The 25,817-nt window shown below is 41.1% G+C and overlaps 1 protein-coding gene across 11 annotated transcripts in view; it reads right to left on the bottom strand.

Moving 5' to 3' along the window:
- Hhat (hedgehog acyltransferase) overlaps window positions 1-25,817 on the bottom strand; it is a 365,298-nt gene that overhangs the window by 46,669 nt on the left and 292,812 nt on the right. For 10 of the 11 annotated variants that reach the window (XR_010043340.1, XR_010043343.1, XR_010043341.1 and 7 more), the window contains one exon: window positions 22,353-22,497. The exons of the other annotated variant lie outside the window; for it this stretch is intronic. Coding sequence is in view for 1 of the 10 variants with exons in the window: in XM_003474275.5 (XP_003474323.1) it covers window positions 22,353-22,497 (145 nt within the window). In the remaining 9 variants the exon portion in view is untranslated. The remainder of the gene's footprint in view (window positions 1-22,352; window positions 22,498-25,817) is intronic. 11 annotated transcript variants of the gene reach the window in all.

Here is a 25,817-nt window from a genome sequence, read left to right as displayed (position 1 = left end):
AACCAGACGCTCTCATTGGAGCCAGTCCGCACTGTGCTGGGCGTGCCTTAGAATCGGAGGATTCAGGGTCACACTGAAGTCACGGGCTGAAATGGGGAGCTGGTGAGTACAGAGCCCTTCATGGGAGGATGCGGTGCAAGGGAATCAACATGGAGAGCTGCATTAATCTATGATGAGTGCTAGGAATTGGGTCCCACAGTGGGGGTGACCAGCCTGACAACATACTGGAGTTGGGCAGTACAGGCCTGATCCAGGGGCTACACTGGCATCAGTCAGGTGCCTCTGGCCCAAAGAGGACTGGTGGGATCTGCTTGGGCTGGGTCATATCCCTGGTCGGGACCCAGTAACTAGGGACAAAACTGTCCTGAACCTGTGACGTCCGCACACCACAGACTAATGTGCTGAAGACGCTTGCCCCTTGACTGGCTCAGAGGAAAACAGCCAGCCCACATAATCCCTGCACGCACCTCAGATAACAATAAACTGGAGAAGGGAGCAAAACCCCAGCCAGCACGTTTCGTAAAAACCATAAGCAATATGAAGAGAACATGAGACCTCCACCATACACCTGTCTGAAACCAGAAACATGACAAGAGAAAGAAACAAGAAAAAGCCTCCAGCCACTGACCCAAGGAAAAATAAGTCCAGGAGAGGTAAATACAGAAGAGATCCAGGGCAGCATTCATGCAATATCGGCCGCAGCATCAGCAGACATAAAGAAATACCTTCATGACCTCATAGACGAACTTGAAATCCTAATTCAAGTGAGGCAAGGTATAAAAAGATTAATAAAAGAAATGCTAAGCCCCTCTCAAGAAGACACAGATGGAAGAATGGAGGAGTCCAGAAAAAGAAGAGAAACTTTTGATGAAGAATATAAACAAAATCTAAAATACATGAAACAGATCCAAAGAGATTACAATGAAATTAAAAACTCCATTGAAAGCTGGCAAAATTCCTTGACAGAAACTAAAGTTAGACTTTCAAAACTTGAAGGCAGATTTAAAATGTGTGATCATGAAAGAAAAGATCTCTTAAAAATAACAAGGAACCAGGAAGTAACGATACAAAGGCTAGGAGACCACAAGAGGATCTATAACTTAAGAATAAAAAATGTGAGTGAAGAAGAAGGAGTAAAAACAAATGAATTACAAAGGCTATTCACAGAAATAATTAAGGAAAACTTCCCAAGCATAGGAAAAGGAAATGATATCCAGATAAATGAGGCATACAGGACTCCAGCCAACTACAACTAAAACAGATCTACACCCAGACATATAATAATCAAGATACCAGAAATTCATCACAAGAACAGAATATTAAAAGCAGTCAGAGAGTGGGGGCTGGGGATTTAGCTCAGCGGCATAAGTGCCTGCCTTGCAAGCAGGCAGTCGTGAGTTCGATACCCGGTACCAATAAAAAAGAAAAACAAAACAAAACAAAAAGCAGTCAGAGAAAAGAAACAGATCACCTATAAAGGAAAACCCATCAAAATAATGACAGACTTCTCAATACAAACTATCAAATCAAGAAGAGCTTGGAGTGAAGTAGTCCAAGCCCAGAAAGAAAATAATCTCTAACCCAGATTGATATACCCTGAAAAACTCTCTCTCAAAATTAATAGAGAAACAAGATGTTTCCATGACAAAGAGAAACTGTGGGAGTTCGTAACAAGCAATTCAACCCTACAACAAATACTGAAGGACATTGTAGAGAGAGAAAAAAACCACCAGGATTCCAGGAACAGTGACAGAGAGACCTCAATGAATGGGGCAGACAGTGGGATGAAGGAGAAAAATAGACAATCAATAGCAGAAAAATAGCATAGCACAGATGAGGCAGAGAAGGTTGCTATAATCTCTATTATAGATGGCCTTGATACACTAACAAAAAGAAACACAGGCAGAGTAGATCAGGAGAAAACATCCATCGAGATGCTCTGAATAGGAAATATAATCAATCTGAAAGAGGGTTAATAAACTGAAAGTCCAAGATGAGAAAATGATGCTCTATGTGACAGGGAACCAGAGAGAAATAAGGACAGCTCGTCCAGCAGCTGCAGATAGGTTGGAAAGTCATGACACTTTTGTGTAGTGGAGAACTACTCAGCTATAAGGAAGGAAAACCTTGAGGCTTTAGTAGCTAAGGAATACAGCTCAAGATCAAGCTCAGGGTTAGAAAGGTTCAGCAACACTTAGGTAGATAATGGGGGGCCCCTATAATCTAAAACCTAAAGGAGTTAGTGGAACCCAAAAGGTACAAAGCACCCCGAGAAAGGGAAAGGGGAGGAACTGTCTAAAAAAGGAAGGCAGAGGACATTGTTAATAGTGTATCAGTATAAGTCTTATTGCTCTGTTTAGTTTGATTTTATTCTGTTCCAGTCTGTCTACTCATACTAGATTTGAGGGCACAGACAGCTATCCCCAAAATAGCAGGATATACTACAGTAACTATCCTTAATTTCCTATTAACTTAATCTGAAGCCCTGTATTATTTACATTGTCTTACTATGACTGATCTTATTTGAATCTGATTTGTTAGATTGCTGTTTTTTCTTGACTGATTGTTTTCAAATTTGGTATGCTTGATAGTATCAAGTCTAAGAGTAGAGGCAAGTACTCTGAAGGTGACAAGATGCAATAAGATACCCATTCTGGTTTGATTATTAACTGCTTTTGAAGTCCTACAATGTCTCCAATGTGTTTTTATTAATATTGCTATGTAGTGCTATGTTCAATTATATTATGCCTAATGATATAGACAATTCTATTGAAAATAACAGGAGACAGCACAGTAACTACTGTAGATCACCTAGTATTGTGGTTTTATGTCTTTTTCATTTCATGTTTTTCTAGAAATTTGTTTTGTTGCCTTGTTTTGATCTGTTTTTCCCTACAATACAGAAAGGATAGGTATACATGCAGAGATTCATACATGTGTAGAATTTCTAAACAGTTTAAGAGAATAGATTATATAATGCACAATGTAATGAACAGATACTCTGAAGAAAAAGAAACACTAAGATACCCAGTGCTAATTCTGTAGCATTATAATATAAAATCTAGCAATACTATTATTCTCTGTTCAGAGTGATATTAGTCTGTTTTCTTTCATTTAATTTCAACATACGTAAAGGTATGGACAATTATTTCAAAGAGAACGACTCCTCTATTGTCTGGTCCTGAAGACCTAAAATGCCTTTATCAGCCTGTTCTGATCAGTTTAGGACTATACTATTCAGTATATAATCACTGTGTGTGAAGATATGGACAACTATTTAGAAGAAAACAAGAGACAATATGATAGTGAAGATCTCTGGTGGTCTTGCCCTGAAATCTGTGTTTGTTAAATTGTTTTCTTACGATCTGTTTTGTTCTGTTTAATTTTACCCTCTTTAAAATAAATAGAAAATTTAAAAAACACAAGGTGGTAGGAACATAACTAAAGTTGTTATTTTACATAGTGATCTTCAAGAGTTCCTCAGGTCACCAGACACAAACATGCAAAATTATTCCAATCCTATGAATGTTAAATGTTTTGTTCCCAAAATTTATAGAATTTGTAGCACGATCATCTTAGCTATCCTAAATGTGTTTCCACAAATTTAGATAATTTTTCTTTTCCCTTTTCCTTTTCCTCCTTTTCCCTGAGATATGAATATTTCCCCTTTGAACAGATTCTTGTCCTTTCACTGTATTTATTGAGGATTTTGTATCTCTTGTACTCTTACCATTTTCTTACACTAGGGAGACAATACCATATTTACACATGTGAGTTTGATTTATTTCACTTATGAGTATGGTTTCAAGTTGCATCCATTTATTTATAAATATCTTATTGACATCATTCTTTATAGCTGAATAGTACTGCATTGTATAAAAATATCACATCGTTTTTATCCATTCCTCAGTTGATGGGCATTTAGGTTGTTTCTAAGATCTGGCTATTATAAATTGTGCTGCTGTAAACATGGATGCACATGTATCACTGTGATGTGATGTTTTCATTTTTTCTGGAAATATGCCCAGAAGTGGCATAGCTGGGTCAAATGGAAATTCCAATCTCAGCTTTTTGAGGAACCACCAGACTAACCTCCACAGTGGTTGCACCAGTCAATACTCCCACTAACAGTGCAGAGAGTTCCTTTTCCCCACAGCCTCTCCAGTGTTTGTTGTTGGTAGATTTCTTGATCCTGGCTATTCTTTCAGGAGTGAGATGGAATCTGAGTGTGGTTTTAATATGCTATTGCTATTGACCAATGATCCTGAACATTTTTTCATGTATTAATATGCCATTTGTATTTCCTTATCTGAGAACTATGTATTCATCTCAGATGCCCATTTTTGGATTAGGTCTTTGAATTTCAGAGGTCTGATTTTTTGTTAATTCTTTATATGTTCTACACAGAAGCCTTTTATCTGAGGAACACTTGACAAAGCTATTTTCAAAATTCATGGGTTTCCTTTTTGTTCTGGAGATTTCTTTCAACATGCAAAACATTTTAATAAGATGAGATCCCAGTTTTTGATTTTGGGGAGAATTTCCTGTGCAGTTTGATTCTTGTTCATGAATTCTCTACTTGCCCCAATGTCTTCAAGATTACTATCTACTTTGTCTTCCAGCAGATTCAGTGTTTCTGTTTTAATATTTAGATCTCTGATCCATTTTGACTTTAGTGCATGGTGATAGGCATGTGTCTGGTTTTAGTTTTCAGCACATGGAAAGCCAGTTTTTCCAGCATCACTTAATAAAGAGGCTATCGTTCTTCCAATGAATGTATTTGGCCCCTCTAACAAAGATAAGGTGCTGAATGTGTTTGTAGTTGTAGTTGTAACTTCTAATCTATTCCAATGACCTTCAGGTTTGCTTTTTTTCCAGTACTATGCTGATTTTATAACAGTAGCTTTGTACGATAGCTTCAAGTCAGGGATTCTGATGCCTCTTGCCTTGCCTTTGTTGCTCAGAATTGCCTTTGTTATTCTAGGTTTTTTCTGGTTCCAGATGAATTTCAGGAATAGCTTCTCTAAATCTGTGAGGTATGCAAGTGGTATTTTGATTGGGATTACACTAAGTCTGTATAACAATTTTGGGAGAATGGCCATTTTCACAATATTTGTTCTTCCTATCTATGAACAAGGAATGCCTTTTCATTTTCTGAGATCCTCTTCAATTTTTTTCAGGGTATTATAATTATCCCTGAATAGATCTTTTACTTCTTTTGATACCTAAGTATTTCTTTTTTTTTTTTTTGGATGCTATTGTGAAGGATGTGACTTCTATTTCTGTTGTTTGTGTATAAGCATGATAGTGATTTTTGAGCATTGATTTTGTATCCAGCTACATTACTGAATTTAGTTATAATACCTAGGAGCCTTTCAATGGAGTTTTGGGGGTCTTCTATGTAGAGTATCGTGTCATCTGCAAATAATAATAATTTAACTTCTTTTCGTACCCTTACTTCTTTTATTTCTCTCTTGTCTAATTGCTCTGGCTAGTATTTCCAGTGGTGATAATGGACATCCTTGCCTTGTTCCTGATTTTAGGGTAAATGCTTTCAGTTTTTGGCCATTTAATATGATGCTGGTTTGTCATATATGGCTTTTATCATATTGAGGTAAAGACCATCTACTCCAATTTTCTGTAAGTTTCTTAACATAAATGAGTGTTGGACATTATCAAAAGCTTTATCTGCATCTATAGAAATGATCATGTGATTCTTATTTTTGGCTTTATTGATATGGTAGGTTACATTTATTGATTTGTGTACGTTGAATCATTTCTGCATTCCTGGGATGAATCCCACTTGGTCATGGTGTATAATCTTTTTTGATGATTTGCTGCATTCTGTTTGCCAATATTTTATTGAGAATTTTTTCATCTATGTTCATTAGGGAAATTGGCCTATAATTCTCTATTTTCATTGAATCTTTCTCTGGTTTTGGTATTAGGGTAACTTGCTTCTAGGAATGAATTAGGAAGAATTGCTTCCCTACAATTTCATTGAAGAGTTTGAGGAGTTTCAGCGTTGTCTTCTTTGAATTTCTTGTAGAATTCCACAGTGAATCCATTTGGACCTGGGCTTTTCTTTGTTGGTAAGGTTTTAATTACATTTTCAATTTCAATAATAGAAATTGAGTTATTCAGCAGTTTTACATCTTCTTAATCCAGCTTTGGTAATTCATATGTTTCTAGGAATCTGTCCATTTGTTCTGTGTTATCAAGCCTATGAGAGTAGAGCTTTTCAAAATAGTTACTGATGATCTTCTATATTTTCACAGAGTCTGTAGTGATTCTGCCCTTTTCATTCCTTATTCCATGAATTTGAATTTTTTTTCTTTCCTTTTTAAAATAAGGTTGGTTAGAAGCTTATCAACTTTATTCTTTCAAAGAACCAACTCTGATTCATTGATTCTTTATATTATTTTCTTAGTCTATTGCATTGATTTCTGCTCTGATCTTTATAAATTCCTCCCTTCTTTTGGCTTTGGGCTTGACTTGCTCTTCCTTTTGAAGATGTTTGATTTCTAGCATCAGGTTCTTTATTTTTGTTTGTTCTGTTTTCCTGATGTAGGAATCCATTGCAATAAATTTTCGTCTGAGGATTGTTTTCACTGCATCCCACAGGGTTTGATAAATTATATTTGTATTTTCATTTGCTTGTAGATATTGTTTAATTTCTTCTTTAATTTCCTCTGTGACACACTGATTGCTCAGGAGTATATTATTCAATTTCCATGTGTTTGTGGGGTTTTTACAGTTTCTTTTGTCATTAATTTTTAGTTTCATGGCACTATGATCTGATAACATGCATGGGACAATTTCAATTCTTTTGCATTTACTTAACCATGTTCTGTGGGCTAGTATATGTTCTATTTTAGAGAATGCCCCATGTTCTACTTAAAAGAATGTGTATTCTGATGTTATTGGAACACTTTGTATATGTCCACCAAGTCCATTTGTTCACAGGTGTGATTTAGTTCTGTTATTTTTTTGCTGATTTTCTGTCTAGCTGATCTGTTTTTTTGTGTGTGTGTAAATGGGGTGTTAAGGTCTCCCATTATAATTGTGTTATTGCTTATTTGATTTTTCATTTCTGTTAATATTTGTTCTGTATAGCTGGGTGCTCCTGAATTTGGTACACAGATATTTAAGATTGTTATCTCTTCCTCTTGAAATTTTCCTCTAACTAGTATGTAGTGACTTTTTAAAAAATCTCTTTTGATCATTCTTGGTTTGAAGTTCACATTATTTTCAAGCCGAATAGCTACACCTTTGGGGGGAAGGGTACTTGTTACATGGAGTATTGTTTTCTATCATTTGACTTTCAGTCTATGAGTTTCGTTTTTGGTTAGATTGGTTTCTTGTACGAATAGCTTTTTTTTTTTTTTTTTTTTTTTTTGGCGGTACCGGGAATTGAACTCACGGCTGCGCATTTGCAAGGACGCCGCTGAGCTAAATCCCCAGCCCTAACAAATAGCATTTGTTTGGATGATGTTTCTTGATCCATTCTGCTAGTCTGTTTCTTTTAATTGGTAAATTGAGAGCATTACATTAATGGTTACAACTGATATATACTGATTTATTTTTGACATGTTATCTTTCTGCTGTTGCTTCTTTACCTTTCTACTCTGTTTAACTGTTTGCCTTGTTTAGTGGTTTTTTTTCCTATGTCTATGTAGAATGTCTATCAGGATTCTTTGAAGTGTTGGTTTGGTAGTCATGAAGTTCTTTAGCTGTTCTTTGTCATGGAAGTATCTTATTTCTCCATCAATTTTGAAGGACAATTTTGCAGGATATATTAATCTGGTTTGGAAGTTGTTTTCCTTTAGGATCTTGAATACTTCATGCTCTTCTTGACTTCAGTGTTTATGTTGAAGAGCTGCTGTGATCCTGATATGCTTTCTTTTATAGGTAATGTGGGAGACAACTCCAGTGACTCCCTTTGAATCCAAAATAATTACTGTGACTTTAATTACTTGAAGACTCATTTCCTTATACTGATATGTAAAAGGCTGGCTAGGGTATTTCCTTCTGTCCTCAATAGGCTCTGGGCATTGCAAATAAGGCTAGCTGAGGTGCTAATATGCAAAATCTATAGCCATCAGACTGTTCTGTTTCCTCACATAATGTTCTCCACAATACAGGATTGAGCACATGCGATGTTACAGCAAATAGCTCCAGGAATTTCAACTGGGTATGAGCCTCAAGATAAGAGGCTGTGACTCCCCAGGGCACAAGAGTTTGCATATCAGAAACCAAAGCAATAGCCCCCCAAAAACAATTCCACTGCTACCTTAATTGGATTATCTTTATCTCTGCAAATTACAAAGATGCCATCCTTGCACCTGGACAGCCAGCTCATGTTACTCAATAACCCTCACTGTCACTCATCCCTAAGGCATCCCCTTCTCTTCACAAGCTAATAAATGCTGGGAGAGGCCTAGGATAGAGGCCTTTGTCTGCATGTCCTCATGGGGATTGAATTTAGGACCCCTTGGCTGCCCTTAACTTGGAATATACCTTGGTGTTTTTACTCTCGCTGTGGGTTGCCTTGGTGGTAGTAGATTAAAACTAACTTGCTAGGATTCCAATAACATCTCAATGGGATGACAAATATAATTTTTCTGGATTGTGAGGAAAACTACAAAGATTACAAAACTTGGATAACTAAACTCGATATTTAGATTTACAACAGGTGATCTGTCTCTTCTCTCTAACAGCTTTTAATATTCTGTTCTTATGTTGGATTTCTGGGACACTGATTATATGTCTGGGTGTAGTTTTATTTTGCTTATGGCTATTTGGAGTTCTATATGCTTCACTTATTTGTATCTCAGTTTCCATCCTCATGTTTTGGAAAATTTCAGCTATTACTTCTGTAAATAGCCTCTTGATATCATTTTTGTCACCCTCTTTTTCATTTTTACCTATAGATCTTTTGTTGTTTTTCTTTGTATCATCTTGTAGCTGTTGAATTGTCATTTTCTGACTCCTAAAAGAACTTTCCTTTCCTGTTCACTAGCTACAGTCTTGTCTTTGAGGTCTGAAAGTCTATCTTCACTTTCATTGAGGTGGTTTTGCTAATTTTCCATGGAATTTTTCATTTCCTGTATATTTCTTTGAATCTGCTTCATGCATTGTTTGTTTCTTATATTGTTCATTCAAGGTCTCCATCTTTTTGCATTGTTCTTCTAATTTTTTGACTATGTCTTCTTTATATGTGTTCAGCATTCTTTCATTACATTTATCATTTCTTCTTTTATCTGGGAAATTATTTCTGATTTGAGTTCTTTCATAGCTTCCTGGAGTTGTTTCTTTACGTCATTTTTTATCATTTCAGGAATTTCAGGTATATGGCTTACATTTTCTTCTATGTCCATGTCTCCTAGGCTTGCTTGGAATGGGCTGGAGGTTTGAGATTGCATTTTGGTCTTTAGTCTTGTCATTTTCCTACAATCACTTAGGGAAGCCGAAGGCAAGGTCTCAGTTGTTTTCAGTTGAAAATATCTATCCCTGTTGCAGGGAGTTTCCACAGATGATTGGGAGTCCTTAGACAGATCTTACCAAGTGACTCCCAACCACTTGGGGTCACCAGGTGGGGCCTTACCAGTCTCAGAGCCATGCGCCAAAGCTTCCCCATGGGATGGAAATCACTGGACACACTTTTGGATCGTGAGGCAATGCAGGTGGATGTGGGCTGCTCAGAGGTCACTGGGCAGGGCCCAAATAGGCCCAGAGGGACCTTCTGTTGCATCTTGTGGTGTTGTGGGATGCTGGGCAAGGCCTTACCAGTCTCGGAGCAATGCACCAAAGCTTCCCTATGCACTGGAAATAACTGCACACACTTTCAGTTCATGAAGGGGGATGCAGGCAGCTGTGGGCCACTCAGTGGTTGCTTAGTGGGGCCCAAAACCAGAATTTTGTCACATGCTTCTATTTGCAAATCAAACCGTTCTCAAACAAAAGCATTTGTGAAGTGATGTACCATGTAGAAAATCTTCCCTTTCCAGAGGGGAGTTGGCCTTGAAAAACAATATTGGTCCCAGCAGCGTACTGAGCTTCTCTCTACAAAGCATACTTGCTATAGCATTTTCCTGGGCACCAGCAAATCCCTTCACACCATGAGAAAGAGTAAGAGAGCGCTCCACTTGCTATTCCTTTTCCAAACTTCAGAACTTCTAAGGTAAGTTACCACATAGGAATCAAAATCTTCAAACCCACACAACCTAAAGACCTAGCCTAAAAATCTTCCCAAGCAGGTTCAAATTTTCCCTTCTTCCGTCTCTCATCTCTGGCACCTGGCAGCCATGCCTGGGCTGGGTCCATCCTCACTCAGCTTCCCAACTGGTCTCCCCACTCCTGGGGAGTGACTTGCACCCCTGCAAGTCAGTTTTTGGTTACCTTCACACAGAACTTTTAAAACAGGGAAATGCTCTAGAAATCCCTTGTCACCTGCTCCCATGCCCCTGAACCAAGATGACATCCACAGTTCTTGGCCAGGCATGGCAGGTACAGCTCTCATTATGTGGCCTTCCAGGCACCTGATGTTGAATGGAACATTCAGCCTATTCATGACACCACACATTGCACTCCTGCAGTGACATGAGCAACCTGCAGTTTCTTAAATGTGCTGGGCAAGGCCTCTGTATCCCAGCCTTTCACCTTTTAAATGCCAGATGGCACCTCTTCTATGGTGACTGTCTCATCCAGAAGGAAGGCAAGTGTTTAGGAAAATTGTTGGGTGGAAGCTTATCTTTGCTTTAAAATCAACTTACAGATGCATCTCTGCACCATTCACTGTTTTGTCCCCCCACACTCACAAAACACCATGTCACAAAGCACAGCAGCACATCTGTATGAACGTCTGCCTCTTTTGCTGTATGCCACACACCAGGGTATTAATGAGCAAGGGTCCAGGGAGGCTCTCTCCTCCCAGCAATTTTCTCTGTGAAAGGGTCTTAGCCTCACACTGTTTCACCTGACCACTGTCCCTCTGTGTCCTGACCCAGATAAGCTGTGTTTCTTCCCATGTTTCTTATTTCCTTACTGTGTAAGTTTGCTTTTTTTTTTAGGAAAACCCTCACCAATGACAGCAGTTTTGAACTGCAGTGCAGAGAAAGACCCAACCCTCTAGCAATCTTGTTGGGGGCAGCTGGGAGATGAGAAAAATAATCAAGACACTGGTTTCAAATAAAGAGAAATAAGTCCTGGGCAATGGTGGACACAATGGAATTTTAAAACAGCATTAGGAAAAATTTTGTTACATGAAAAGTAATCTTGTTTGTTCTAGCTCTGTGAAAAATATTGACTTTCTGATAAACAGCGTGGCTCTGTAGATAAGTCTCCAGGTCTCCAGAAGGTGCTCAGGTATGACTAAGCTGTAGCATGCACAGCCAGCCTTTCAGATTTACTATGATTCACAGACAACCCATAATCCAAATGATCGCATCCTTATAGGACAACAAGACTATGAGACTCAGCTTGGAGCCAGCACAAGTGGCAGTGGTTCCATCCACTCCCAAGGAAAAAAGGGAAATGAGGTCTATCAAGGAGAACGTTCATATTCCTTTGTCTTGAACTCAGAAACCCCTACCCGCTGTCCTCCCAGTGGGATAGCACAGCCCCCAGTTTAGCTCTCCATAGTCTGTTTTATTCCCTAGGAGTTGCAGGTTAACAGTTTATTTTCTTAGGCATCTTCCCCTGTTCTTTGGGAGAGTTCCAGCACCCAAGGAATACAATTATTTTCTAGAACAAAATACTCAATTTTTCTCTTTTACTTTACTGACAGCAGGTGAAATTTCCTAGCTTTCTTCTTTTTATTCTTTTTTCAAGATCATAAGAAATGTAACCAGGAGAAACAAAAAAGTCTTGAGTCATGCTATTTGGAGACCCAGAAAGGACTCAAATGAGCAGCTGTTTTAATCTCCAAGCCTAGCAACTAGAGAATTCAGTTCAGCAGCCAGATGACCAAAAAAGGAACAGAGATGCATGCAGACCCTGCTCTTGCTGGTGGCCTGGGGATAGTGGATTTGGGCCAGGAAGGGGCAGGAAGCAGGAACCCTCCCAAGCAGAGCCCCAGTTCTGTCTACCCTCCATCAGACACAGCGACACACACTTCCGAAGCAGCAACTCCTTGATGCTGTGTGCTATGCAGTGAACATCCTGGGTTAGAGAGAGAAGGGTACATAAGAGGATGACAAATGTGAAGATAGGCTGTTGAAGCTTGGCCTGTGGTTGGCTTTTGGTGTTAGTTATTGAATCCAGAGCCTCATAAATGCTTACCAGGAATGCTAACCATGCAGTCTACCACAGAGCCACACCTCAGAAATGGCTTGGCTTTAAAACCTAGTAGTCACTGTGGGTCTATTTTTCTGCTCAACCACTTTCCCCTATCACATGATTTCTCTTTAAGCTGACTGGTTCACCCCAAAAGACAGGGACTCCCCAGGACGAGGCTACCTTTCCTTCTTTCTCATGTTCCCATCACCCTCACTGTGCCTCTGGCCCAGGATTTCCTTACTCTGGAATCCCATGTGACATCATGGTAACTGGGTGCATGATTACTGCTATCCCATTTTACCCAGCTGGAACACCTGTCCTGATGTGCACGCCTAGGTTGCAAAGTCAAGCCCTTGCAGTGCTTTGGTCTCCAGCCCTGAACTATGCTGCTCAGAGTAGAGAGTGAGTCATTGCTGGTCCACCCCACTGTCACCGAGCTGCCACAATAAACTAATACAAATACATTGGCTCAAAACAACAGAAAGGTGTTGTCTCCCAGTTCTGAGAGCTCGAATGGGAAATCAAAGAATGGGCAGGACCAAACTCCTCCTTCACCTCCTCCAGGTTCCGGTGGTCCCGTGTGCTCTTGACTTGCATCAGCATCTCGCTGAGCTCCCTCCACTTTCACATAGCCACCTTCCGTGTGGTTTCCAATCATTTTCCATATTTGTCTATAAAATTTGTGCACTCAAATGTTCCTTTTTCATAACCACATCATAGTGGACCAGGGTCCACCTTAGAGACTTCATTGTAACTTGTGACTCTAATAAGACCCTATTTCTAAATAAGATCCCATTTTGAGGTTCTAGAGGTTAGGAATGCAACAAACCTGTTTGGGAGGGACAGCTCAACCGAGAAAGCCCACTTTGCCATGACTCCCACTCTGAGCAAATCCCTCTGCACACAAAGTCCACTGTAGCAGCACTGGGACAGGGCTTCAGCTAGAGGCTGCAACAAAGTCAGTGAAAAGTGCTCCATAAGAGGTTCCAGTGCCTGTCACAAAGTTCTGGCCACCACAACTGGGACTAAGCAGATGCTGACAACACAGGAAGCTGTTTTTTTTCCTCTTTATTTCAAGAAAGTAGTAAAATATTTCACTGGATATTCACTAAAATAGCTGAGTACCCTAAACGATGCTCACAATTGGTGGCTGTCATTTCAGGTGAAATTCCTGAGGCCAGGGAGTCTAGGAGTCCAGTATTGATCTCATCTTTCTGCAAAGCAAAGCAAGCCCTATTGCCACCCTCCCTGCAATTCTCTCCCGTGTTCCAGCTCCACCCTGCACACTCCATCCCCATCTCAGCATTCAGTGTTTCTGCTCATCAAAGAGTGCACCAAGATGAAACATTCTCTTCTCATTGCTTCTTGATCTGTAGAAGGGTGATGATCTTAGACTTCAGGCTGATGAGTGATCTCGAATGCTAAGAGAGCCCAAAAGAGGGAAACTGAGATGTGTTTTGCTGGGTGGGCAAGAAAAATTCTCAGAGATGCAATCAAGTCAGGCCTGTCCCAGCTGCAAAGTAAGAGCCTGCCACACTCCAACTGGTTCACACTAGAGGTCAAATCCTTAGACTGTCACTAACAGTGACAAGAAGGGATGGTCTGCAGTGAAAATGGAGGTTGCTTGTCATAATTGAGGAAAGCATGCTAAGAACATGCAATTGGGAGCCAAATGGCCTGCAACCTCATTTGGCTCTGCTGCTTCCTAGCTGTGTGTTTCTAAACAAGTTTCCTCACTTCTCTGAGCCTTAGAGGGTTAGAAGCACTGTAATGATGTTTGCCCAAACTATCTTGCAGGGCTGTTGAGATTATCAACTCAATTAGTGAATGAAAAGATGACTTACTAAACAATAAAGAATTTAAATAGTAACACTGGATACTACTTCAAGCCATTATGTTTAATTAGAGGACTCAGGAAAATTTGAATGGCAGATATCCTACACATGAATGCAGCTCAAAGTGAAAGAATACCTGACTATTAGCTGGAACCAGGGCTCAACAGCCCTTGCAGAATTTTCTGATCAAGCTAGAACACAGCAAGGATTGGCCAGATCAGCCTGAATGTCCCAGTGTCCCAGAGCTTACCAGTATGAATGACAACCTGCACACACAAGAGGGGGCTTCCTGCGCTGCTACACGCAGAGCAGCCCAGACATAGTTCCCAGGCCATCTCCTGTGCTTTCCCTGCCAAAAGAACTAAGGAATCTAGATCCACATCTCTCATCCTGCATTAAAATTAATTCCAAATAGATCAAAGACTTACATATATTAAAACAGAAGCAATTACTCTACTGGAAGTTAAAGAGGTAAAACTATCAAGCACATAGACAAGGGCTTTCTAAACAGAATGCCCCTTGCACCAGAAATCAACGATCAACAAATGGGATCACATCAAATTAAAAAGCTTCTGGAAAGCAAAGTAAACAATCAACAGACTGACGGGACAACCTACAGAATGGGAAAAAATGCCAACTGCTCCTCAGACTAGACTATATAAAGAAGGCAAAAATATTAGACCCCTCTAAATAAAGACCCAATCAAAAAGTGGGCATCTGAAATGAATAGACAGTACTCAAAAGAAGAAGTACAAATGGCCAATAGATACATAAAAAACTATTTGGCATCTTTGGCCACTAGAGAAACACAAAACAGAAAAACACAAAACACAAAACACTGAAATTCCATCTAACTCCAGGAAAAAATGGTTATCATCATGAAATAAAAAAACAACAAATGCTGACCAGGCTGTGGATAGAAAAATCCCTTCTACATTGTTGGTAAGTGCAGTTATAATGGAAAACAGTATGAAGATTCTTCTTTTATTTATTTATTTATTTATTTATTTATTAGGTATCGAACTCACGACCTCACACTTGTCAGGCGAGCACTTGAGCCACTGAGCTAAATCTCTGGCTTGGAGATTATTTAGAAAACTAAAAATAGAAATTCTGTTGACCCAGCTATACTTCTCTGGGTATCATCGAGAAACAGCAGAAGATATCATATTACAGGGATACATGCACACCCATTTTTTAAATAATAGCACAACTCAGCTAAATCTTGGAAACAGCCTACATGCTACACACATCAACATGTGAACTGATAAAGAAAATGTGTTATTTATACACATGGAGCATTACTCAGCCATAAAGAAAGATACATTTAAGTCATTCATAGAAAAATGGATGCACCTTGAGATCCTACTGCTGAGTGAAGTAAATCATTAATAAAAGACTAAGTATTTCATGGTTTCCTCATATGAGAAAACCAAAGTATAAATATTTTAGAAGTTAAATAAAATATGGATTCTAGGAAACAGGGAGATAGATTGTAGAGGTAGGAAAGAAATCTTGGGACAGGAGAAGATAAGAGGAAGAGAAAATGGAGGGTAATCAAAGTAAAAAGGATCAAAATGCAGTGTGTATGTGTACCAGCTCCTATGATGAATGTATTTATTTTGCATTGTAAACCTGGAAGAAGAAAAAAAATATTAACCGAGGGGAAAAAACCCAAAGGAGCTAAAGAATTCATTTTATCACATAGGAAGTGGAGAAAACCTCTGTACTACAGAGAGAGGAGGGAGAAGTGGCCACTGAGAAGAGGATGGGAAGGGGATGGCAAGTGGGACCAATGTGACTCTTATCACCTTCCAGCCTCAGGGGTCACCCACCCAAGGCCACAACCACTGTGCCAACTCTTTGGTGCTCTCTGCTGATGCTGCTGAGGTAGACAGAAAGGATGGGGAAAGCACGTTTTTCCTTCCAGCTGTTTCAGCATTTGCTGAATCGTTTGCCACTCAGGCCTTGAATTTGGGTTGGTCTGAAGGCTTATGATATGATGTAGTGAAAGAGTGTATCAGACAGTGACAGCCTAAACCAGAAAGGGCCTTGTGTACTTTCTGGCTATCACATGAACACACATGGACAGCCTGAAGGAAAGCAACCTGACCTCTTCCCAGAAGCAGACCAGAATCAGCCAGTCTATCCTAGTGAGGTCCACCTGAGATCACAAAGTCCAGCCAAGGCAGACCCACAGGTATGGCTATCTGAGACCAACCGGCCTTCAGCCAGTACAGAGATGGATGAACTCAATAAATGCTTGCTTTTTATACCATTCAGTTTGGGAGTAGGTGATTATTCTACATTAGCTAACCTATGAATATTAGCCTCTAACCCCTACAGGTGTAGGAAAACACTTACTTTCCTTTGAGTTAGGATAAAAGATGAAGAAGTAAGATACAAAGAGCGACACGGCCTCTTCCCCTATACAGTAGTAGTCCCAAGCTGATTACACAGAACAGCAGAACTCTGCAAAGTGTGAGTAGCATGGGTAATGTTAAAGACATTGATCTCCAGATCCTTGGCTTCCACACAGATATATCCTTCTCTAAAAATTATTCTGTCTATTCTTAAGGTTTTTCTTTCTTTCTCTCCTCTTGTGAAAGATTCTTTATTCCATTTTGCAAAGAAAAACCAAGCCTGACCCACCTTATCTTACCCCAGGATACTGCTCCCCTAACATAAAACCCTCAAGAGAATTGGCCCAACAACTTGAGAAACTGGGTGTTACTCCACCTGTAAGAGACAATTGAAGTGACTCCCCCTGAATGCAGAACAATGGCTGCAATTTTCTTTCTATATGAAAATACTTTTAAGTGTTCCCATCTTCCATGAAACTCTCTTCACAATGAAAGTCTGAGAAATTCCTGGTTAAGGGAAGTTTCACATGACCTCACAGAAGATGACAGTTCAGCGTCCTCTGGTTGTATGTCCTTTCTAGATGAGTCAGAAATCTTCTGACTTTATTGTGACCTTAGGTGCCTGCTGCAGGAGCACTCTCTTTGTGTCTCACATCCTCTGCCTGGTGACTTAGCCTGAAATACTTTTAGGAAAACCAACACCCAAAATACCTGGTGCCCACTCAGTGTGCCAAAAAGGTACCGGGGCCTCAGAGAGCTCTAACTTCAGATTCTAAGGATGGCTGGAATTGGGCCCATGTGTCATCATGAAGAAATGCACACACTGCTTCTCCCAGCAATGCATGCCAGCTTCACGGGCAATACCATGGCAGGAAGCTCCTGCTCCTCAAACCTTCTTGATCTTCCAGAGGCTGCAGGGAGGAGGAAGCAGTCAATGAGACCCGTGAGTGCTGTGTAAAGGCGATGGCCAGCAGGGTATAAGATGAAGTCATCACAAAAGGTGGACTCTGAGTGTTGACATCTGCCTTCTGTCTTCTCCCATCAGCAATGAAATTTTACTCCCAAGAATTTTAGAAGATGTGAAGGGACTGAGTTTGTATTTACCCACAACCCCCTAAAACCGCCAATGTGATGCTCCGGCTCAGCTATAAATAAAATGTACTTTGAGTCAGGAGATGGCTAAACTGTCCAAACAAGCTAGGAATCAGGGGGAAGACACACTTTCTCCTCTCAGCTAGAAATAGTAAGCAAATGTGGGAAGTGAAAAGGTTTTGACTTGCATGAGAAAAATGCAAACTCCTCCCTCATTGCAGTCTGGAGAAAAAAGAACCAAACTCCCATTGTCTTGGAAATGGGTCACTGTGGGAGCTCAGTGCTAAGGCTGTTGAGGTGGGTTTGCCAAACAAGGTCAGGTAATTGGAGTGAAAGCAGATACATAAGTGTGCATGTGCATGGCGAGTATGCTCATGCTGGGAAGTCAGGCAGGACAATGTTCAGCAGGCAACATGTCTCTACCGTGCTGTCAATGCAGAGCCCTAGATGGAGATCTGGGGCCTGACCTCTTGAAAGACATTTTCAACTCTTCTCCTTTTACAAAATGCATGCTATTTTTTGTTCAGAAATAGGCTTTTTGGATAGAATAGCATCTTGTACCTGGACAAACATGAAAGCCTGATAAGTTTGCAATGCATACCCATCCCTCTTGAATATCTTTTCTCCCCCACTCTCTTAGGCCTATAAAAAAAAGTCCCACAAGAATGTTTAGGCTGGGGGTTGGGGATTTAGCTCAGAGGCATAAGTACCTGCCTTGCAAGCAGGCAGTCATGAGTTCGATCCCAGGTACCCATAAAAAAGAAAAAGACCAAAAAAAAAAAAAAAAAAAAAAAAAAAAAAAAAATGCTTAGGCTGCAGTTGGCTTATGGTGACTGACTTTGCAGAACTGAGTTTCAAATCAGCAGTACCTTTGATTTATGGAAAAGTACTGTATTTAACTGCTCTTTGAAGATATTAACTTAGGCTTCAATGGTAAGGATTTAAGGTAGACGGGGGGATGTACTTCTATATATACATTCCTGTAAGAGATCATGTAAAAAGCACCTAGAGAAGAAGAAGAAGAAGAGAAGGAGGAGGAGGAGGAGGAGGAAGAAGAAAACAAAGAAGAAGAGGAAGAGGAGGAGAAGAAAGAGGAGAGGAGGAGGAAGAAGAGCAGAAGGAGGAAGAGAAGAAGGAAGAAGAGGAGAAGGAGAAGGAGAAAGAGAAGGAGGAGATGGCAGCAGCAGCAGTACCTACTGCAATCTAGCACTGCCCTTCCTAGAGTAAGTAGAGTGGGCAGGCGGGCCACATTCCTAGCCATGAGCTTCTCAGACCCTTTAAAATTCCTCAAGCAACTTGAAGCAAATTTCAATAGTAAAATTTGGAGAGATTGTAAAAGCAAAAATATAGATTCCTGATTCTCTGCTGAATAAACTGAAAATTGCTGTTCTGACCCTAGAAACACAGGTAACACTTGATAAAAATGTTACGTACTGGACACAGACAGTGCCTTGGTTTGTGCTCCACATTTCCACTTCTTACTTTCCTGGAGGATGGACAGGTGCCCAAGAGAGAGGGAAGGGCAGTTTAACAGCATCACATCTGCCATTCACACCACCCGAGACCAGGACAGAAATTTTTATGGAGGCTCTATAATACACTCTGCAGCTGACAGCAAACAAATCACCAGATAATTTAGTGAACTAAAGACAAGGAGATACTGACCTCAAGGCACCTGCTCCAAGTTAACTGAGAGAAACCTTTCAGGAATGCCACAGATGCTGGAAAAGGCTGCCTGGAATTAGCAAGTCTAGGTCTTCTAAGATATATGTGTATCTACATCCTATTAGTTGGGAGGCACTTGAAAATCTTGACAAACCCTGTCCCTCAGACATCTACTCCACCAGGACTCCGTGAGATGAGATCTATGAGACAGACATGGGGCTGATGGTCCTCCTGTCACTGCAGCAGATTCCAGCCCTCCAGGCACGGACAAAAGGGTCTCTTTCTAGTAAACCTTGAAATCCAGATACTGAGCCCAAATGCTCTCCATGCCCCACAAATATTCCTCATTCCACTGCATTTTTCAGTGTGCAGAGATGTCTTAGAGCACTGATAACTGATCATGTAACCAAAGGAAGAGTTCAATGACCAACAGGCTGTCAAAGTCTGGGCTCATTGCCCAGCAGCTATGTATATAGGTCAACAATCCCTTATCTGAAAACTTTGAGGCCAGATGAGTTTCAGAATTCATATTTTTTAACACCTCCATCACAGCCTGAGGAAGCATCCTATAGATTCATTAATTTCTTTTTTTGGCACTAAAACATGAACATTCATAACAAACTTCTACCCACTCAAATTGTTATGAGATGAAATCCAGAGGCAATCTCAAGGACGGGCAATCTCAAGGATGGGTAATCTGGCACTAATTGGTTCACTTCCTTCCAAAAGACAACTAAACTCAGTCATCCAGGGGCAAAACTCCTGGCATGACACAGACAAGTGGAGCAATTTCTCAGAGCCTGGTAGACATCCCTGACTGGGGCCCATGGGGCAGATCAGCTGAAATACAAGCCAGTTCAGCTGGAGAATGCCTGACTCAGAAAACTCCTTAGGAGCTGAGCTTTCCTGGCCTCAGGACCCAGAAGGGAAATGATTCCAACATCCTCAGAAAATCAGAGTGTGCAGGACTATGCCCAAGTCTGAGGACATAGTGTCCTGTCATAGGTCACAAAGGGAACCCCAGCAGCAAGAGAACAGATTTCTCACACCCCTGATCTCCTGTGACAGGTGCCAGGCAAGAAAGGCTGTGATCTTCTTGCCTTCCAGCCACAGAAAGAACTAATTGCTGTTGCCTTTCTCTCTGCTCCCTTATTCGCCAGTAGACCCCAGGGTTATCCTTCTGTCCCATTCTCATTTCATTCTACACAGCTCCCTGCTCACTACCACACCTCTGCCCACTACCACAGCCTCACCGTGACCTTCATAGTCCTGGCTCTTATATCTCAATCATCAGTTCACCTCTTCCCAAACTCTAGCTCACGGTTACACTGCCTCTCGGGTTGCTTTAGTTGGTTGCCATGTGCCTAAGATAAATGCTGTGGACATCTGTTCACATCTGCGTATCTCCTGGCCTTGTACTTGGCGGGTAGTCATGTGGCATGCTCTGGCTAATGTAGCATGAACAGAAATGTCACATATCACTTCTACCTGAAGTTCTATCAGTTAGCGCACAAGCCCCATATTTTCTTCCCCTCCATGTTACCAGGACAAGATAGTGGAGAGCCAAAAATACACATCTCAAATTATGGCTTAGCAAGTCATTGAATTTGTATTGAGCTGTTAGCGAAATGAACTTTAAAACTGAAAGTTTACCAAGATTTTGGAATTTCTGGTGCAGCAACCAATGCTAACTACCCAAATATAATGGGCTGGGAATATCCAACTTAATGCTTCAGTTTAAATGTCACCTCCTCTGAGAGGTCCTCCTTCAATGGGAAGCAGTCACTTCATCAACTCACCAAGGGATCAGCAATGCAACGGCCTGAGTCAAGCACCACATTTGTGTTTGCATCTTTGGCTCCTATGTTTGTGTGTGCTTCCTCTTCCTTCCTTGTATGTGCAATGCCCCGCCAATAGCCACCACACAGTACCTAAGATTTACTGAAACAAAACTCCAAAGCAGCATTTCCTCCAGAGCCACAGTGAGAACACTGTACTAGGTTCTATGGGAGTAGGCAAGAAAAGTAAAAGATACCAACACCTCCTGTATCTTTAGATCCTTTGCTCCCTGTTACTTCCCATCTACACTGAAGGACAGCTTCTGCTTAAAAACACAGTCTTTCCAGGATTCATCATCTAAAACATAGCTCTGAAAGCAAAGAAGGTTCTATAGTGACAAGGTTAAAGCAGAACAGCCCTTCCATGGCCCTTAGAGCTTGCCCCTGCCTCATGCCTGTCAAGCTGAGACTCCTGAGCTGGCAATCAGGAACCGTGCAGCTGCACTGGGGTTATTTCTGGTATGAAAGGGCTGCAGCAAAAGCATGGCTGGCTCCTAAGGGACCCAGATGTGGAGATGACAAGCCACATCATCACTGCTTGACAAAGCTTCCCAAAATCCAAAGCACAACACCACACTGCTGGTCAGAGATATAGGGCAGGGGAATTTGTTCTTTCAAAATACAGTGAATTGGCTTCAGTAATGTGCACTATGAGCAGTTCTACATTTCTCAAGTCCCTGAAGAAACTGATTTATCTCTTAGCTGGAGCCCAAAGTAAATGGTGATCAGTGATTATGATGCCTTTTGGACAATTCCCATACACTAGCATTTCATCTGCTGCAAGTGTGGGCTTGCCATAGACCTTGAGTCAGTCTACTTGATGTATACAATGTGCAGACTGACAGCTAATTTTTAGACACAAATATCCACAACAGCTCTGGCAATCATGGGGACCATGCCCATAGCCTCAGGGGAGCACATGGATTTCTAGGACACAATTCCAGTGGGATGTTCAGGGTAGCAAAGGGAACAAGGTTAGACTCTGCAGTGTCTTAAAACAAGAATCTAGAAACAGTAAAGAAGATAAGGAAAAGGAGTTGCGATACATTCAAGAGAATAAGGACAGTGCATTTTGATGTTAAATAAGAATCACATGTGGTAGATAGGCGGTACATCTAAAACAGGAAAACTTAAAGTATGCAAGAAACTATTTCTGGCTGGTACATTTCTAGATCACATACCAAGAACAATGAGCGACTCTCCCAAGTCCCACCTGCAATATCAAATGCACATGTAGAAAGCAAAAAATGGAGTGCAAATAGCACTCTGGGGCAACTCACCTTGCACAAAAATCCTGTCCCAATAGGTTTTTCCAACCTGATTGCCCCCAAGAAACACCAGGTTGAACAGGATCAGCATCGAGGTAGAACAAGACGCCAGGGCAGCGTGGAGCCGGCGGCGAGCTTGTGGGGAGAGGTGTCTGGCCTGTAAGGAAAGCGGCAAGAAGGATTTCATCACAAGGGTGGGATGAAGGGGGCCCAAGATACTGTCTTGTGCCAGCCCGAAGCTGGCACTTTCTAGCCCTGAGCTGGATCACTACTAAAACAGCTCTCACAATTTGTATTCTGAAGCAAGTTCATTTTGGCTGAGGATTGTTACCTCTTCCTCCTCCCATACTGCATAACACAACCGCCGTAGCTTAGCAGCCCTCACACCCTGCCCTTGGAGACAATGTGGATATTTTCTGCATATAAATCTGTAAGTGTTCTCTGTGATAACTAGTAAGAACAACTCAATGTCAAGAGCAGAACAATCAGAGGTCAAGGTCAAAGTGATCTTCTGGGCCAGTTAACTTGACCTCGGTGAGCTGGCCAACTGCCCCATAAACCTGCTGGATTACATTGAGGAATTCCACATTGAGGGTGCAGGAGGATCAGCATGAGCCACTCTGTTGCTGAACTCAAACTGAGGACAGTTATTTCCCTGACAGCACAGAGTTACATCGAGAGCATTGGTGATCCTAGTGCCAGAAGCACAGGAGGCTGGAGAAATGTTTTCCAGCAATCATAATAAATGATACTGCTGCTCCTTCCCCACCCCTCTACTTGCAATATTTTTCTAGGAATCCCATAAAGCAAATGAAGCCTTTATTTTTCATCAGTGAACATCCTGGTGGCTTCTCTTGAGTGAGTCACAGTGTATAGCTGCAGTGTGAGCCCATCAGCATGTCCCTGGGGGTGTGCCTTCCGAATGAAAACCGGGTACAGCACCACAGCCCCAGCTTATTCCAATGGCACACAAAGCAAAGGGAACGGGCAGGCCAGAATATTCCCCAGCACGCTGGATGCCTCCAGGACTACGCACATCCTCACATACACTCTGCTCCAAATCACAAACCGAACTCTGAGTAGTTCACTGACAGCAGCCTCTGCAGTCCACAGAAGGCAAAGTGGACTATACCAGAGGTTGGGCGGATGTCTTATTTCTGGGGATCTTGCTGTGGATCACCTGTGGGCATGCTTTCAAAAATAAGTGCACTTCGCCTGAAGCATTGTGGAGGTTTCAGTCTAGAGAAAGGAGTTCATGCCCCTCTTTTTCTCCTGCCTGCTATAGTTCTGCTCTGTGCACTCACACCTAGCTGGTTTGTGTGTTTCCCCACCATGATTCTCTCCTCCAACCCCACTCTGGAGTATGCTGTTACAGCCACCGTATCCAAGTGCTTCCTCCTCACAGGTAGGATGCAAAGCAGAACACCCTCTGGTGCTGATGCCATGTCCTGCTGAAGGCCCGTTTGTCCCGCTGCTCCAAGAGACCATGAGCAGGTGTCAGTGGAAGCTGCCAGGCAAGAGCAGATAAAAGCTAGCTACATGGTATAACCTGGAGAAAGAGAGAAAGGGGAAGGAGCAACTCACTACTGAGCACTCTTTACCTCTGGGAATAAAGACACTCACTGGTTTCTGCATTTGAAAGCAAAGAGACATATTTTCTGGGTCTTACTGACTCAATTAGCAGTCACTGAAGAGGCAGGATGAGACAGGAAAAAAGAATTCAAAATATTATAAAGGATATGAGTTGAGAACAGTATTTGAAATATTCAAAATTCAGAATATTAAAATATCAAGGAACTAACTATAAGTTGGAGATTTCTGGGAAGATGGAAAAGTGGTAAAAAGGAGAAAAACATTCTCTTTGAAATTTGGTCTCCAGATGCTGCAATGTAGTAACATAAGAAAGAGAAGAAGGAGGGAGCATGTCACCAGGACTCAGAAAGGATCTGAAGTAAGAATTGAAGCCCACAGGGACAGCAAAGAGAGAGAATACAATGCAGAAGAATGACATGGCAAGAGGCACTTTCTCCTTGAGCTCTGACTCCCTGAGTGGGAGGGACATCTTGAACCAGCAGGTGTACAGACCTCTGGCAACCCTAGAGGTCTCCATAAAGAAGTGAACCAGTGGAATGGAGCAGTGGGTGAAGTGAAGTTCAGTGGTTGGTGAGTTATTTGAGTTCAGACATGTCCCAGGAAGGGTGTTTGATTGGTTGCCATCTTGGAGGGGGGCTAACTGAGAACTCAGAGCAGCTACTGGTTGGTTCCATCTATTGGCTCCAAGTGTTAGGGTGAGGCAGAATTCAGTTCAGGCTGGCAGGAGGTCAAGTGGCTGAGTTCTAGTCAGCAGGGTCAATTTCAAGCTGGCAGGAGGCACAAGGAGTATTGCAGGGGAAACAAACTGGGTCCAAACTCACAGCCAGAAATCAGCCTGAACTTCAGTAGAAGCAAGGGTGCAAGTTTTCTGGGATTATTCACTTTTCCACTGTAAATCTACAACTGGCTTGCTAGAATTTTTTTATTTTAAGGAGAATAAAACAAAAGAGAACAGAACAAAGCAAATCAGAACAAAACAATGCAAGCAACACAACACTTCACAACAAGACAACTGGATATCAACAGTAGCTACTGTAATGTCCCTTTTCTTTGAAATAGTTGATCATACCTTCACACACAATAATACCAAACATAACAAAATAGTATAAAACCATTCAAGAGAATTAAAGTATTACAGGACATTCAAAACCAAATAATTAATAATGAACAATGGCTACTATAATACCTCATTTTCCTTAAAAATTTTGTTTATACTAGCACACATATTAAAATCCAATAAGACACAACATGGTAGAACCAATGGAAACAGAAGAACAAAAGCATGGTAGGACTTCAAAGCAAGATGATATTAAATCAGCAATGACTCCATAATGTCTCATTTTCTTCAAAGTAGCTGTTCATACCATCACACATAATAAAATCAAACACAATAGAATAAAACCATTCCAACCAATGAATGAAAACATTATAAGACTTCAAAGTAATATAATGGGAAACCATGATTATCATAACATCTTATGTACTCTTATCATTTCTTATACTAGGGAGACTATTCAATATTTATAAATGTGAGTCTGATTTATTTTTTCACTTATGAGTATGGTCTCAAGTTGCATCCATTTATTTATAAATATCTCAATGTGATCATTCTTTATAGTTGAGTAGTACTCAATTGTATAAAAATACCACAACTTTTTTATCCATTCCTCAGTTCATGGACACTTGGGTTGTTTCCAAGATCTGGCTGTTACAAATTGTGCTGCTATAAACGTCGGTGCACATATATCACTGTGGTATGATGTTTTCAGTTCTTCTGGGAATATGCCCAGAAGTAGAATAGCTGGGTCAAATGGGCTTATTGGAATTAATCAACATGGTTCTGGGGTCTGTTTGCCCACTCTGTCTAGCAGTGATAGTAGGGAA

This window comes from Cavia porcellus, unplaced genomic scaffold (assembly GCF_034190915.1).
Source record: "Cavia porcellus strain 051 isolate PalLab524CR breed Dunkin Hartley unplaced genomic scaffold, mCavPor4.1 scaffold_26, whole genome shotgun sequence".
NCBI classification, from domain to species: domain Eukaryota; kingdom Metazoa; phylum Chordata; class Mammalia; order Rodentia; family Caviidae; genus Cavia; species Cavia porcellus.
This window is presented reverse-complemented; position numbering and strand designations above follow the sequence as displayed.